Genomic DNA, 15,727 nt, shown 5'->3' with positions numbered 1-15,727 from the left:
TCAAATTTCATTGTTTGTCCCATTTCAAGTTCCTAAACGTCTCTCAAAGGATTCGTAGGTTTGGGGTTCACTGGCAGGAGCTTCTATATCATTAGTGAACATAGGCGAGTAGGCGTTTCCTCGTAAGACAACCGCATCGTCCTCGGAAACAAAATCCACGAGCAATTTCAACTTGGCAATACCTGGAGCGAGCTTCTTCTCGATAAACAAAATTACCTTCAGGGGCGGGTACAACACCTCGATGTAGCCGAAAGCCAACAAGTATCCGGCGCCGATTCCTGCCAAGTGACCAAAGAATGACGTCGAGGGAATGAGCACGGCCGTCAAAAATAATGCTACGAATTGGAAATATTCTGTTGGGATGGACACATCGCGGCCAGCCACTTTGAACAGAAGAATCACAGGGGTCACCGCGTGCTCCTTCTGACAGAAGTATGTCAACAAGGAGAAAACAATACCCAGAAGTCCGGCAACGCCAGCCTTAGGATAGAGTAGTAAACCCGGAATACAGTACATGAGAGCAGTCACAACAGCCAAGAGGTTCAATGTGACACCAGTTCTGACTGTTCCGTTTGCCTTTTCAAACGCCGACAAAAGAGGGAACAAGGAGAACAAATTGACGAGCAAGTGAATCCAGTTCACATGTGGGAAAATGTAGAACGAGAGAGCATTTAGGTTCAACTTGAGAGGTGAATCCGGGTAAAGCACCAAAGCAGTAGAATCTTTCGGTAAGAGCGCGTTAAATAACACGGCAAAGATAAGAATCCCGACCGAAAGTGCCGGGGTCTGGAGTAATCGCTCTTTGAGCTCCGAATATGTAGGCGCTTTCCACATTTTGTTCTCGTGGGCTGCTATGTACTCGTTGATGTAGTGAAAAATTGAGATGTCAATAATGGGAGCACGATACTTTGGATTTCTGCGCGAGACCACAAACGGAGTATGCTTCTGAGTTACGCCTAACGTTTTCATATATACGGTGTATTTTATTAAATCTTTAAATCTGCAAACACTCGAGCTCTATTCAAAAGGCATTTGCAGCATTTGCAGCCATCTTCGGGTACATCATACCCAAAGCCCAGCCTTCAACAGCACAACTACGAACCGAGCTTCAGAAAAACCTGCTCTCTGAACTGCTGGATATTTTTCGTCTTCGCGCTCTTGCTCTCCACCAAAGTCTGGATCTGCTCCTCCTGGTCCTTGATCGAATCACAGATGCCGTCCAAGTTTTGAAGACGCTGTATGAGGGTATTGATTTTTAGTCTTGTCGTGCCCAAGTTGTTGTAAAAATCCTTGGCTTGCATCTCGCCCAGCTCTATATCCAGAAGAAGCTCAAAGAGCTCCGGCAAAAGCTCCATCTGGCGGACCTTCTCGAGCGCAGACGCCTCGGCAGCGTCTTTTTTCGTTGTGTCGGTTGTTTCGGCCGCATTCGCTGCGATGCCTGGTGCGGTATCTAGATCACCCATTGAGGTGTCTTTTGGTGATAAGAAATGGTAGTTCCGCGCCCCACATATGAGAGTCCATTTGGTAACTACTTGAGAACTTCACGGAGCATCAAGAAAACCTTTGTCTTGAAGTCTTTGAGATCATAAAAGCGGCGATTTGTATTGGCCGTCGTCAATTCCAGAGAAGCAATCTTTTTCTAAGGCGCAGTTCGGTCCGATAAGAAAACGTGCCATAATGGATGTTTTAGTCAACTTCCTTATCAAATGCTTGCCGTGTTTCCCAAGCCTCCAGAATCCCACGGTATCTGTCAATGGCGTGAGGTTCCGGATAGTTCGCCTTTTGGGCCAAGGCGGCTTCTCGTATGTGTACTTGGTCTATCCTACCAACAATCCTAGTCTAATGTACGCTATGAAGAAAATCAGCTGCCCGTATGGTAGCCACGATGCCACTTTTGCCAATGCCATGCGGGAGGTCAATTGCTACAATCGTTTTGCGGCCGCAAATTCTCCGTTTGTCGTTAAAAGTGTCGATGCTGCCATCATAAGCGATCCCTCCGGAGCCAAAACTTTCTATATTCTTCTTCCATATTTTGAGAAATCGTTGCAGGATGTGATCAATTATAATATTCTCAACAATATTGCTATGGATGAAAAGGAACTCATACAGATCTTCATAGGAGTCCTCAGGGGAGTTCGCGTCTTGCACAAGTACAAAAATAGCGGTTCGGCTGAAAGCGGGGAGAGTTTAGGCGAGAATGATGCTGAAACAATGCTTCTCGCTGATGCTGACGAGGATGGTTCGCCAATGGGGGGTACAGAGCTTCAGGAACTGTGTCCCTATGCGCACAGAGATTTGAAGCCAGCCAATGTGATGCTCTCCGCTGAAGGTCTCCCTGTTCTTGTCGATTTCGGCTCCTGTCAAAGAGCTCGAGTATCAGTAAAATCTCGCCAGCAAGCCTTGACTCTCACAGACTTCGCTCTGGAACACTGTACTCTACCTCACCGGGCACCTGAACTCTTGGACGTGGCCACCAACGCCGAAATTACAGAGGCTACAGATATTTGGTCCCTCGGATGTGTCCTTTACGCCTGTTGCTTCGGTTTTTCCCCATTTGAAAAAATGGAATTGGACCAGGGTGCCAATCTCAACTTGGCCATTTCGCGTGGACAATACGAAATCCCCGAGGATAGAAAAGGATACTCTGTCGAATTAATGGAAGTAATAAAACTGTGTTTGAATGTCGATCCGCTTCAAAGACCAGACATAGACCAAATCCTTGACACTTGTTTGCAGCTAGCTCCCAATTGAGCTTCCCGGTACTGCAGACAGACGCATGTCTCTAATTCTCCCTTTGGTCCACCGGTATCAATTACATCCGGGCCCCTATTCACAGCTCTAGTGTGATTTCACCCAACATTTGCGAATCTTTGCCAGTGTTGCTCTAATCATGACGAAATATCAAAGAGGAGAGGCCATGGAGGGGTGGAATGACTGCCCCTTGCCGATGCTTTCGAAAGGAACAGCTCCAAGATCAAGAAAGCGAACCCTCAGAACAGGGATGCCTGGCCAGGCTAATACGCTGAATTCGGATCTTGCGAATGAAAGTCTGGAGAGTATCACTCCTGCTCCAGTGCAGAGAACCAACAACAATACACCTGAAGTTAATCTACGAGAAATCGAGTCGATCTATGGTTTGGCAGGTCAAGAAGGCGGTTCCATAGTCGCGAATTTGATTGAGATCCTGGCCACTCTTGAAGAACCACACAAAGCTTTTTTGAACGAGATTTTGACTCCTATTGTCGCAAAGGAGCCTGCGACCGGATTGAAGGGACAGATTGTCAAGTACATGATGATGAATAGTGGTGCTAGTCTGTGGTGCATGGATCTTCAGCGTTTGATTGATACCATTCAAGTTTGATACAGACATTCATTCTTCTAAGACACTTCACTTCAAAATCAGCAGGGCATTCCAGATCGTCGAGATAATCATGAGTCGTAGAATTCAGCGATTGCCCATTTTTCTCTTTCTATAAAATCTAATAAAGTGCGTTCCTTTTAGTACTTGTATTGTAGAGCATTGTTAACATCTAAAAACGTAAGAAACTCTGTCCGGAACTTGTAATATCTTGAAACCTTTATTTAGTATACATAAGGGGTAAGCCGTTGGCAAAGGAGCGATTTCCATAATAAATGCAGTAACAGTTGGATGGACAAATATTGAAGCCACGAACTGAAGAAATCGCCCGCCATCAAACGGCAGTTTGGGGAAAATGTGCGCTTGTTTAACCAACAAGTGCAACTAGTTTCTCTTTCTACGACCAATTTGGGCTTGGAAACCGGTCTTAATACTGGACACAGATCTGGTGGAACCACAGGCGTTACAGCTCAAGAAGTGCAATCTGTTGGAGGACTCTCTCTTCAACTCAGTGTTGATAGACTTACAGGTTCGACAGATGACGTACTCCAAAATGTATCTTTTGATGACCGTCATGATCTGGTTAGGCTGGAACTTACCCTTCAACACCAATCTCTTCTCACCATCAATGGAACCAGAAGTACCCAACTCGGCGAAGAGGTACAGGATCAAGTGCTCGGGGTTTCTTTGCAAAACAGTAGCGATAGCTTGCACGTTGGAGAACAAGGTCTTCTTGGAACCTTCTCTCTGACAGATTGGAGGAGGAATCTTGAACTTGGATCCGCCTCTGTCGTCGGCCAAATCTGGGTTGTTCTTCTTCAAAATCTCGAAGAATCTGGACAAAAGGAACTCGTATGGCAACACGGTGTTAATCGACGACTCGCGGTTCTGGGTGGAGGTTGTGGCCACTACTTCGTCAATGCCTGCTTCTTCCAAAGCCTGCTCGAACTCGTTGGCATCCAAGGCCTTGGACTTCTTCTTTTTCTTTTTCAACCCCATCTCATCAAGAGACTTGGACAAGTCCTCTGCGGCCAAAGCATCGGCGGCGGCCTCGGAGTCGACCTTCTTGGACTTCTTCTTCTTCTTCAAACCTGCTAACATATCGTCCATGTCTGCGGATGCGCTAGGGGCGGGGGAGGCGTCGCCTTCCTCGACCTTCTTGGACTTCTTTTTCTTCTTCAAGGTAGGATCGAAACCTAAATCACTCATTGTTGGTGTTGGATGTGGGATGGTAAGACTGAGGGCACGACTTTTTGATGGAAATTTTCAGAGTGTCTTCCTGCAGGACTGATTTGAGACTGAGAGGAACCATGACTCAAATTGTAGCATAAAATGGTGATACAGAATAAAATCGGTGGAGTTGGAATTACAGCAGCTATACAAAAATCTAAATACGGTTTGTGTGGTGTCCGTTCCTGGCTCCACGAGTGTCCGGTGCTGTGAGGCTTCTACTGTCACAACCAACCAATGCAATTCGAAGCGGGGCCACCGCGCTTGCAAAAAACCCAGTTCATCAAAAATTTCGTTGAGCTGGGTGTTTTAAATTATGGTATTGTCGCACTAAACGACCTAGGAGTGCGAAGGCGGCGAGGATGAAATGAAAACGAGCAGTTAGCCAACTACTCCAAAGTCAACGACTCCGTCTTCTTCTCCACGTCGTCAACGGATCCCTGGGTCTGTCTCAATGCATTAATGTTCTTAGGCATCTCCTTGTCGACCGCATACGACTCATTACCTGGTGTATATGTGATCTTGGTATTCTCACCAGACTCGTCTACAGACACCTCTTCCTCCACAGCAAACTTCAGCAAGAGCCAATTCTCCACCTCTGTCTGGCCGTTATGCTCGGCCTCGAAAAGCGCATCGTGGCTCGAGGAGTTCTTCGCATACACATCGGCGCCAAACTCCTCCACAAGCAATTGGACGATTTTCAAGTGGCCTCGGTAACAGGCCCAATGCAAAGGTGTGTTTCCGCTGTCGTTCTTGGCGTTGGCCAACTCCACGGCTGTGTCGCGGTCAACCAACGACAACAAGTACTGGAGAACCTCCAAGTGGCCGTTGGCAGCAGCCATGTGGATGGGTGTGCTCAATGTGTTCTCATCTCTGATGGTCGGGAGAAGCAGCGCGGGAACCATCTCTGTGAAGACCTCCTTGAGGAAGTCGAGGTCTCCCTCTCTGCAGTCGTAGAGGACTGCGTCCATTTCTTCTTGCGAAAGGGATGTGACGGCCATTGTGGGGGTATTAGTGTTCTTGGTCTGTCTAATCGTTTGGTAGTCTCATCTCTTCAGAGATGACATGGCAGACATCCGTGCACCAGAGTATGGGGTTCAGATCGAATCGGTGGAAGATTGCGGATCTCCAAGTGTGAGGACAAAAAATGTCGGAACTGAAGACCGGCGGTGGTAATTCGGACGCAAGGAACCCATTCGAGCCCAGGCAGCAAACCACGGTTCGCAGGGCGACGCACGAGGTGTATCCACAGGGAACAGATCTCTCGAAGCCGCAGTTTCTAGGAGACTCGCCCCTCGATAAATTGTTTCAGAAGCTCGAACGGGATCTCGAGGGCAATCTTGATGACATCACTCTTTCTCAATTGGAGAGGGTGTTTTTGAACACCAAGACAGCTGGAGCTAGGCCCGAGAATGAGGTGAGATATGGTGTAGTAGAGGCGCTCTTCCATCAATTGCAACAAATAAGTGAGCTTTCTCTCTTGACAAATGAAGATCACAAGGAAAAGAACTTGATAAGCATTTCCCTTCATGATATGAAAACATTCAGCAAGGTTGTCAATCTCATCATAATGTACGGTGTCTATCCTGCGACATCTGCATTTGGAATAGGGATAGCCATCGAGAAACGAAGAATGGGCGCAAAGGGCGGTGCCAATTTTAAGACTAAAGATATTAAGCCAATACCTCCTGCTTCGGTGGGCGACAAATGGAGCTTTCATCTACGTCTCTTAGAGCTCATTTACAACAGATTCTCAGCTGTTTTCAGCATAGAGTCGGATGTGCGCTCGCTTCTCCTCAAAGGAACCGGGTTTTCTGATTTTCTTGTCACAACTCTTACTCTCGCAACGGTGCCTGAATTCAGTGACGAGACACGGGCGAAGTATCTGAATTGCGTAAAGACAGTTACTACTATACCGAGTACCTTCGAATTATATCAAGTTTATTCTGTGCTTCTTTCCTCCCCTTGTCCGCCATTTTTCCGTTCCTTCGTTCTAAAACAACTTCAAGATCTTCCAAGCCAGGCGCTGAAGGGAGATGGCGTTCTTTCGTTGATAGAATTTGTCATGGGGCTCCGAGACAGTGAGTCAATAAGCATGGAGAAGATAGATCAAGTTTCTGATATTCTCATACTGAAGCCAAAAGATATTCCAAGTGTCCAATACTTCAGCAGCATTGGCTCTCAGTGCTATGATTTGCTCATCAATATCAATCGTCCAATAATCACAAGCGCTGTTACTCACTTCATAAACAGACTTTGGTTCAAAAACAGCCGGATTGTGCAAGACTTCATTTTTAAGAAGATTCAAATGTGCTTTTCTCCAGTTTTGAGCTCTGAGGACACTGTTTTGGTCTCAGAAACAGCACTTAATAATGCCGTGAACATTCTTGTCAGTATTTCGAGACTGACCATTTCCAGCGAGGCCCTTTCTTCCCTTTTTGCTCCAATTTGGCTAGATATGTGGTCGTACTACACATTTTTGAAGCAAAGTAGCAGACCCTCAGGTGTATTCGAAGACGTTTTGATAAACGTGATCGAGAGTTTAGGACTGGACAGCCAACAAGCTTGCGAGATGATCAGCAGGATTGGTCAGAATTTATCTTACGATAATGGCAACAATCTCAAGTATCGGCTTGGCCCAAACCAGCTTGTTGAAATTGCTAGAGCTGAAAAAGACATTTTCAAGAAGGAATCTCCCGAAAATAGGGTCCTTCGTTTCGTGACTAACCTTGAAACGGGTGTTGATAGTTTCATCGGTCTATTGAAACGCTTGAATTTCGATTTCACACAGAAATTGTTCATTACGCTTCTCTCGAAATGGGCCTCTCCTGACGCTTCAGCTTCACTCGAGGTCGATCCTTTTATTAAGCTCACCGATCTCAAGCTCTTGGAGAGAATAGCTACGGAGTTTAATGAAGAACTTTCAAAAACGCCTTTTGACACCTTAGTGATGATGCATTCAATTATCAGGCAGCTTCCTACTACTCTGACTTCTGACGAAAAATCCTCCATACCTCACATCATATCTGAGCCCGATCAAATGGATGTCGATAGTGATGATGAGGATGAAGCAGAAGCAGTAGCATCAGGAAATGGTCAGAATGGCGAGGTTCAGAGTGTTGTCTTCGATTTGCTTGCGGCTATTGTTCTGGAAATATCAAGCGCACTGTTAGATGCAAGGACTAAGGCTGAACTCGAATCTATTTGCACCAGTCTACAGAACAATCCAAGCTCCAAGGCAGCGACTCTTGTCACACAGATTATGGAAACCATTAACGGTCAGAATGTCGTCGACGATGAACGTGCTTCTCAACGACATAAGTTGAACCGCGCCCTTGCAAACATCAATGACCCTCTAGTCCCAGTGAAAGCACAAGGCCTTTCTATGTTACGTGAGTTGATTGAAGATGAGGCAAAGGTAATTTCCGTTGATTTTGTGATCAAAACTCACATCACCCAATTAAGCGATCCCGATCCCTTCGTATATATGAACGCGATCAGGGGAATCGAGTCGCTTTTGGCAGTTCATAGTGATGACGTCCTACCACTTATTTTGCAAGCTTATTCAGGAAGAGATAAAAACTTTTCCTCTATTGATGATCGACTCAAATTGGGAGAAGCTTTATTGCGGTACATCCAAATACAAGGAAAAGCGCTCTCTGGAGCATCAGCTAATGAATTAGCACAGTGTTTACTCAAAATGGTACGAGTTTCTTCACTGGATGAGGAAAAGACAGATGACCATTTGAGAATGTCTGCCATGTCTCTTTTAGGTATGTGTTTCAAAACAAACACCATTGGAGTTTTATCGAGCATGCGGGAAGGATTAGATTGTGCAATCGGAATTTTGCAATTTGAAACAAGCGAAAAGCAAGCAATTATGAGACGCTCTGCTTTGGTGTTGATTCATGACATGATTATGGGAACATCTATGTCTGACAAAACACCATTCCCTACAGATTACCAACAAAAAACATTCAACATTGTTTCGTACGTGAAAGAACATGACAAAGATATTTTGACTCGTGAGCAAGCAGCATCAGTCCTATCTTACATCGAGGAATTAGCAAAACTTGGTTTAGCGCAAGACTAAGCGTACATAGCTTTACAGAAAAAAAACAATCATCTGAAACAGTAACACAATTCGTTTGTATTTGATTTTACAATTCCAAAATTTAAAAACTTTGATAATGAAATTTTAAGAGTGTTTTGACATTTTGACTACATTCTTGTAACTCTCTCACAACTTAAGAACACAAGTTACAGAGGGAGATTCGACTAGAACTACGAAAATTGAAAGAACAAATTTCAACCAATGTTTGGTAAGACAATTGATGTTTCAAAGCATAAAAAGATAACCTCTCACCTATATCGTTTTAAGTAACTACCAACGACATTCACTCGAGGCATGCTAATCATCGAATCCACAACATGTGCTACACGAAGAAAAGCTTCTACAAAGATATTTCTGATTCAAATTTATTAAATAAACCCCCAGTTTTTCTAGTGCGGGCATCGCTAAGAAAATTACGTAAATTCGTTTAGTCAACCTCCTCCATGGCAGACTCGACAACAGCCTCCTCAGCAGCACCAGTGGCAGCAGCATCAGCCTCGGCCTCGGCCTCTTCCTCCTCCTCGATGTTCAATCCCAAAGAGATCAATCTGTTGATTCTACCAGCGAATGAAGATGGCTCCTCCAAAGTGAAACCAGAGGTGAGCAAAGCGGTCTCGTACAACAAGGTGGTCAAGTCCTTGACAGTCTTGTCCTCAGCACCGTCAGCCTCAACCTTCTTTCTCAACTCCTTAATGATAGAGGACTTTGGAGAGATCTCGAAAGTCTTCTTAGAGGACATGTAAGAGGACATGGTGGTGTCTCTCAAAGCTTGAGCCTTCATGATTCTCTCCATGTTAGCGGACCAGCCGAATTGACCGGTTCTGATAGCAGCTGGAGCGTCAACCAACTTGTGGGACACAACAACCTTCTCAACCTGGTCACCCAAGATCTCCTTCAAGGCCTTGGTCAATGGCTCAAACTCAGCAACCTCCTTCTCTCTCTCAGCCTTCTCCTCCTCGGTCTCCTCCAACTCGAAGTCCTTGGTGATGTCAACCAACTTCTTGTCCTCGAACTCCTTCAATTGGGTCATGGCGTACTCATCAATTGGGTCAACAAGGAACAAGACCTCGAAGTTCTTGGCCTTCAAAGCGTCCAAGAATGGAGACTTCTCGACAGCCTTGATGGACTCACCAGTGATGTAGTAGATGTTCTTTTGGTGCTCAGGCATTCTGAGGACGTAGTCAGATAAGGAGGTGTTCTCGTCAGTGGACTTGGTGGAGTTGTATCTCAACAACTTGGCCAAGGCTTGTCTGTTTTGTTGGTCCTCGTGGATACCCAACTTGATGTTCTTGGAGAAAGCAGAGTAGAACTTGTCGAATTGCTCTTGGTCCTCAGCAATCTCGTTGAAGGTCTCGATCAACTTCTTGACGATGTTCTTCTTGATGACCTTCATGATCTTGTTTTGTTGCAACATTTCTCTGGACAAGTTCAATGGCAAGTCCTCGGAGTCGACAACACCCTTGATGAAAGACAACCACTCAGGAATCAACTCCTCAGCGTCATCGGTGATGAAGACACGACGAACGTACAACTTGATGTTGTTCTTCTTCTTCTTGGACTCGAAAGCATCGAATGGAGCTCTCTTAGGAACGAACAAGATAGCCTTGAACTCCAATTGACCCTCAACAGAGAAGTGCTTGACAGCCAATGGGTCCTCCCAGTCGTTGGAGATGGACTTGTAGAAGGCGTTGTACTCGTCTTGGGTGACCTCAGATGGAGGTCTGGTCCACAAAGGCTTGGTCTTGTTCAACTCCTCGGTCTCGGTGACGGTCTCCTTGACCTTTTTGGTCTTCTCCTTCTTCTCACCATCCTCATCCTCGACCTCCTCCAACTTAGGGTTTTTGTCCTCAGAGTCGTCCTTGGACTCCTCCTCAACAGGAACATCCTTCTCGACCTCCTTGGTGACAACCAATTGGATTGGGTAGGAAACGAACTCGGAGTGTCTCTTGACAACCTCCTTGATTCTCTTCTCCTCCAAGTACTCCAATTGGTCCTCCTTCAAGAACAATCTGAGAACGGTACCACGGGAGATTCTCTCGTTGGTCTCGTCCAAGGTGATGGTGAACTTACCACCGGCGTTGGACTCCCAGACGTATTGCTCGTCGTCGTTGTGCTTAGAGATAACCTGGACGTGGTCGGCAACCAAGAACAAGGAGTAGAAACCGACACCGAATTGACCAATCATGGACACATCGGCACCAGCAGAAAGAGCCTCCATGAAAGCCTTGGTACCGGACTTGGCAATGGTACCCAAGTTGTTGATCAAGTCGGCCTTGGTCATACCAATACCGGAATCTCTGATCTCCAAGATCTTGCCCTCTGGCTTAGGAGTGATTCTGATGAACAACTCAGGCTCGGTGTCCAACTTGGATGGGTCGGCCAAAGCCTCGTATCTGATCTTGTCCAAAGCATCACTGGCGTTGGAAATCAACTCTCTCAAGAAAATCTCCTTGTTGGAGTAGACGGTGTTAATGATCAAGGACATCAACTGAGAGATCTCAGCTGTGAACTCGTGGGTTTCGATCTTAGCGTCGGACATTTTTTGTGTGTGCTACGAATGGAGATTGAAAAATTGGCCAGAGGTGGGGGGTGCCGGTATTTAAATAGTTGCAAAATTTCCGGCCGCGTTAACGGTGGAAAGTTTCTATGAGCTTCCATGGGGCCTGCAGGCAGCCCCCACCCTCCGTTTAGAATATGGAAGAACCCAATTAGTGAGTGAATGGAGGGGTGAGATTTGGGCATAGCATAATATTTTTGATTAAGTGTTTTTGAGTGTCAAGTTGAAAATGGCGATTTTGTGGTGTTTGGTTCGGAGATTGACATGTGGTGTTGGGTAGTGGTTTTAGTGGTACTATCCTTTAATTTGTGCGCAGGGTATTTCTAGGTACCGATTGTGAAGTCATTTCTGAACCATATTGAATTGTAGTTTGAATGTAATTTTGGCTTTCAAAGTGGAATCTTAAATCAGACATGACTTCGGATCTATTACACTAGTAGCTTTATCGATGACGACTTGCATGTTCTGTAGTTGAGTATAAAGAACCTAAACGTATCTGTATAATTATGACTTGTGCTATAAGAAATTTAACATTAATCTGTAGCATGCAGTTAACCAAAAGCTCTGATTGCGGTATGAATGAATTCCACAAGTTTCACATCTCCCTGCAATACTCCAAGTGATAACTTTAGTGGCTATATCACCACCTCTTCTGTCTCGATTCCACAGTCAATACACCGCCGCTTGATCATGTTCTCAGACCCCTTGATGGCCATTGGCGCAGACCACAGATGTTCGTGTCGCTCGTTGATCAGCTGTCCGTTTCTCAACTTTCGAGTGTACTCCTCAGCACGAGTCCGTTTCCGCATTTCTTTGAGCTTGGTCTGGTATCGCTTTTCCTTCCGGTCGAGACGCGCACGTTCTCTCTTCTCCCATTCTTGGTCCAAGCCCTCAGCCGAGCCCCATTTCTTCCACGCATACTCTTCCACCTGCATTCGTAGAAACAATTGCATCCGCAGAAATCCGTGAGGATTGGGCTTCTCAATACGATTCAAAAGATTGGTGTCTCGGAGCTCCGGGTCGGTTAGTAGATAGTCCTCGCGACACTCGGTTTTCGTTAGAAGCGAGTATTTATCTGGATTCTCCTTCTTACAGCGCCGACACACAGACACCTTAAAGTTCGTATAAAAGTTTGGGTCCACTTCGAGCGATTCGCATTCCGCACACTTGGGTGCGTTTTCTAGGTCGAGCGGCGGCGCAAGGTCCTTGACTACCTGTTCCTTCTTCTGCTTCTCTTTCCATTCCTGGAGACTGAGAGGCTCCTCATCGGGCTTCCCGAAACCGGTCGAGTCTGTCTGGTCAAGAAAACCTCCTCGGCTATCCTTCATGGTCGAAAAATCGTACTCAATGTAATCTTTCGAGCGAATGCTGGGCATTTTCTGTTCGGTTTTGAACCGTTTCCGGTCAGATTCGTTGACTTCGGGCACCGTATGGCTCGAGGCATCGCGGAAACTATTGTTTTGACCCAAAAGTAGCGAAGTAGCTCCACTTTTGCTGTTTGTGCCGGCGGTTGACGTTTCAGATGTGGGTGGCGGCGAAACTTTGCCCTTGTTCTTTATCTGGTGCAACCTCTCCAAAGCCTTTTTCCGATTGGCCTCCTGGATACGTTAGTGGGGACGGGAGATTAGAGATTTGAAACATACAATTCGTTTTTTCTGTTCATCAGTAAGAGCCATGATAAGAAAGTAGTTGCGGTTGCAAAATATCCGGGGAGACGGTCACGTGAAGCTCTAATTTCCTGGAGTAACGATACAAGAAAAAGAAAAAAAAAGAAACAAAAACAGAAAACGAATAGGAAGTGAGAATTTGAATTTGATCGCTGCTACAATTGCTACAATTGGTCAAAGCACAACAGTGTATTGAAAGACACCCCTAAAGATCCTTGTTCAACTTCTTGTCGGCCCATTGAGGCAACACAAACGAGGCCTCGTGCACTCTGGAGTTGTAGTACTTCAAGTTCTCGGCCTCAAAGTCCTCGTCGAACTTTCTCAATGGCTTCTTGACGTTGGCGGAGCCGTCCTTGCTGCACACCATGAACCCAATGGTACCAGAAGGATAAGTTGGAATGGAGGTGTAAGCGTACTCAGCAACAGGGAAGATCTGCTTACAGTCCTGCTTCAACTTGGAGATGATGTCCATGTGCAACCAGATGGACTCGGCCTGGGTGGTGATGACACCCTTCTCGGTCAAAGCACCCTTCAACAACTCGAAGTATGGCTTCTGGAAGAGACTCTCGGCGGGACCCTCCGGGTCCGAGGAGTCGGTGATGATCACGTCGAAAGTGTTCTGGTAGTCGGCCAAAAACTTGAAGCCGTCTCCAATGTGAACCTTGGTTCTAGGGTCCTGGTAAGACTTGGACATCTCTGGCAAGTACTTCTTGGACACCTCAATGACAGCCTCGTCGATGTCACACAACCAAGCCTCCTCAATGGAAGAGTGCTTCAAAATCTCTCTCAACACACCTCCATCTCCACCGCCAATCACCAACGCCTTCTTTGGGTTAGGGTGCAGGTTCATGGCCAAGTGGGTGATCATCTCCTGGTACGAGTACTCATCGCGCTCGGTACATTGGATGCAGTTGTCCAACACCAACACATTTCCCCAGTTGGTGGACTTGAACACCAAGACGTCTTGGTACTTGGACTTGCCGGAGTACAAGACCTCCTCGACTTTCAACGACATGGCCGAGCCGGGCCACATGGTGTCGGAGATCTCGGCAAACCAGCCGTCTTTGATGGAGGGATGGGTCAACTGTTGAGACATTTTGGAAAAAAAAGTAGTTGTTGGTGGAGCAAGAATTGGATTCGGAACAAGCCTTTCCTATGGGGTAGTGCCTGCAGGACACATCTCTGCAAAATGGAGATGACAGATATTATTGGGCAGGATCGGGGTCAAATAAGGGGAACTTTGGAATACAATGTGGAAAGATGATTTGAGATTGGAATTGGTTGGATCTTCGTCCTTATTTTTCATTTTTTTTTGTAAAATTTGGTCTTTTTTTGGCCGCTTTCTTGGCGCCAACGGGACATTTGACTGGTGTTTCACATCGATGCAGATGCAATAGATTATGCAAGATTCGCATCTTCACGAATCGGCTGCCCGTGTCAAAAACAGAAATTGATTCCACTGGATGGAAATTCCAGGTAAAAAAACACGTCTTTGATTGGTCAGTTGGTTGGCGGTCAACCAATGAGACTTGAGCCATTGGCGGCATTGACACATCCACTTGATCAATGCGATTTGGAGAAGTCAACGAGCCGCAAATGCAGTCAAACCGAGGGTGGTGATTGACTGAATTCTCTAGTTTGTCCGTTTGTCTGGCTGAACCTTTGGTCTTCATTGAGTCAAGATATTTTAAGTCAAGCTATCGCAATTCCACACAGAAACCTTCTTTTCGAAAATGTGCCCGACTAAAATTATACTACCAATCCATAATTGAACCAAAATGCAAAAGTGCTGTCATACAAAACACACCGATTCTTTCACCACGGTTCAGCGCCGTGGCGCAGTGGAAGCGCGCAGGGCTCATAACCCTGATGTCCCTGGATCGAAACCAGGCGGCGCTAGATTTTTTTGGTTGCCTTTAATGCGGTCACGTGACCTCCCCCAGATCAGTAGCCCATTCCAACACAATCAACCCCATTATTCAACCAAACAAACATGGGCTGGTTTTCTCGTACACCTGCACGCGTCTCCACGGCCAAAGAGGTCACGCCCGAAGAGGCCAAGGGCCGCACGCAACTTCTAGAAGATTTGGAGCCCAAGTTCGAAGACGGCCCTCAATCTAGACAACCACCAACGGTCACGGAGGCAGTCAAGCTGCTCCAGTGGTCGGACATATCGCTCGATAGATATTTCGGGATGCCCTGTTTCCGCGAGGCCATGTTGACGGGATTCCAGGCGATGGGAGTGTTGGGAGTAGTCACATTGGTGATCCACAAGAATCCAAGTCGATCGGTGAAGTGGGGCTTGGGTGGTTTTTTTTTGGGTAGTGTTGTGGGCTGGGAGCAGTGCCGCTCGCTACGGAGACGGTCGTTTGCGACGGTGGAGGCTGCGAGACGGAAGAATCAGGAGGTGGTCAGACAGAAGTTGGAGGAGGAGGGAACAAAGTGAGCACCAAAGTGAGTGAATGAGGATGTAGAGAGATCTTTGGAGAGTGAGAGCTTTGGCGAGTGGGGAGGGTGTGCTGTCATTGATAGAAAATTACTGGATTGTATCAATTTAGTGATGTTTGAGAGACCAATTAATAGTGCCCAAAAAACAAATAAGTGGTGTTTGAGCGACAAACAAGACCATCAACTAATCTCTCGACTAGTGGAGTATCTTAGCTTTACTGAGGTCGCTCATTTATTTGAGATGGTTTGTTAAAGCAGATGCTCCAGATGTATATAGTGCCAATGTAAAATGAATCGTGAGAAAGCATCTTAGACAGCTTCAGGCAAGAAGACCATATCATTTTCCAAGAGAT

General features: G+C 46.2%; 10 protein-coding genes and 1 non-coding gene across 11 annotated transcripts; 5 read left to right on the top strand and 6 right to left on the bottom strand.

The window, feature by feature from the left end:
- Positions 1-24: 24 nt before the first annotated feature.
- On the bottom strand, positions 25-969 carry PUMCH_001498 (uncharacterized protein; the record flags this gene model as incomplete). Its single annotated transcript, XM_063020544.1, has 1 exon — positions 25-969. The coding sequence occupies one exon, from the start codon at positions 967-969 to the stop codon at positions 25-27; it is 945 nt and encodes a 314-aa protein (XP_062876614.1).
- A 708-nt stretch (positions 970-1,677) lies between these two features.
- PUMCH_001497 (uncharacterized protein) lies at positions 1,678-2,751 on the top strand (the record flags this gene model as incomplete). Its single annotated transcript, XM_063020543.1, has 1 exon — positions 1,678-2,751. One exon carries the CDS (start codon positions 1,678-1,680, stop codon positions 2,749-2,751), a length of 1,074 nt encoding a protein of 357 aa, XP_062876613.1.
- Positions 2,752-2,890: 139 nt separating this feature from the next.
- Positions 2,891-3,361, top strand: PUMCH_001496 (uncharacterized protein; the record flags this gene model as incomplete). Its single annotated transcript, XM_063020542.1, has 1 exon — positions 2,891-3,361. The coding sequence occupies one exon, from the start codon at positions 2,891-2,893 to the stop codon at positions 3,359-3,361; it is 471 nt and encodes a 156-aa protein (XP_062876612.1).
- A 381-nt stretch (positions 3,362-3,742) lies between these two features.
- Positions 3,743-4,567, bottom strand: PUMCH_001495 (uncharacterized protein; the record flags this gene model as incomplete). Its single annotated transcript, XM_063020541.1, has 1 exon — positions 3,743-4,567. One exon carries the CDS (start codon positions 4,565-4,567, stop codon positions 3,743-3,745), a length of 825 nt encoding a protein of 274 aa, XP_062876611.1.
- A 410-nt stretch (positions 4,568-4,977) lies between these two features.
- On the bottom strand, positions 4,978-5,589 carry PUMCH_001494 (uncharacterized protein; the record flags this gene model as incomplete). Its single annotated transcript, XM_063020540.1, has 1 exon — positions 4,978-5,589. The coding sequence occupies one exon, from the start codon at positions 5,587-5,589 to the stop codon at positions 4,978-4,980; it is 612 nt and encodes a 203-aa protein (XP_062876610.1).
- A 146-nt stretch (positions 5,590-5,735) lies between these two features.
- PUMCH_001493 (uncharacterized protein) lies at positions 5,736-8,681 on the top strand (the record flags this gene model as incomplete). The annotated part of the gene is made up of 1 exon (XM_063020539.1): positions 5,736-8,681. One exon carries the CDS (start codon positions 5,736-5,738, stop codon positions 8,679-8,681), a length of 2,946 nt encoding a protein of 981 aa, XP_062876609.1.
- A 448-nt stretch (positions 8,682-9,129) lies between these two features.
- On the bottom strand, positions 9,130-11,241 carry PUMCH_001492 (uncharacterized protein; the record flags this gene model as incomplete). The annotated part of the gene is made up of 1 exon (XM_063020538.1): positions 9,130-11,241. The coding sequence occupies one exon, from the start codon at positions 11,239-11,241 to the stop codon at positions 9,130-9,132; it is 2,112 nt and encodes a 703-aa protein (XP_062876608.1).
- A 653-nt stretch (positions 11,242-11,894) lies between these two features.
- PUMCH_001491 (uncharacterized protein) lies at positions 11,895-12,935 on the bottom strand (the record flags this gene model as incomplete). The annotated part of the gene is made up of 2 exons (XM_063020537.1): positions 11,895-12,857; positions 12,903-12,935. The coding sequence occupies 2 exons, from the start codon at positions 12,933-12,935 to the stop codon at positions 11,895-11,897; spliced, it is 996 nt and encodes a 331-aa protein (XP_062876607.1).
- Positions 12,936-13,131: 196 nt separating this feature from the next.
- Positions 13,132-14,022, bottom strand: PUMCH_001490 (uncharacterized protein; the record flags this gene model as incomplete). The annotated part of the gene is made up of 1 exon (XM_063020536.1): positions 13,132-14,022. One exon carries the CDS (start codon positions 14,020-14,022, stop codon positions 13,132-13,134), a length of 891 nt encoding a protein of 296 aa, XP_062876606.1.
- Positions 14,023-14,753: 731 nt separating this feature from the next.
- On the top strand, positions 14,754-14,825 carry PUMCH_001489. Its single transcript has one exon. It is a non-coding gene; the product is annotated as a tRNA-Met (tRNA).
- A 94-nt stretch (positions 14,826-14,919) lies between these two features.
- On the top strand, positions 14,920-15,372 carry PUMCH_001488 (uncharacterized protein; the record flags this gene model as incomplete). Its single annotated transcript, XM_063020535.1, has 1 exon — positions 14,920-15,372. One exon carries the CDS (start codon positions 14,920-14,922, stop codon positions 15,370-15,372), a length of 453 nt encoding a protein of 150 aa, XP_062876605.1.
- Positions 15,373-15,727: the final 355 nt, after the last annotated feature.

Source organism: Australozyma saopauloensis, chromosome 2, assembly GCF_035610405.1.
Source record: "Australozyma saopauloensis chromosome 2, complete sequence".
NCBI classification, from domain to species: Eukaryota; Fungi; Ascomycota; class Pichiomycetes; order Serinales; family Metschnikowiaceae; genus Australozyma; species Australozyma saopauloensis.
This window is presented reverse-complemented; position numbering and strand designations above follow the sequence as displayed.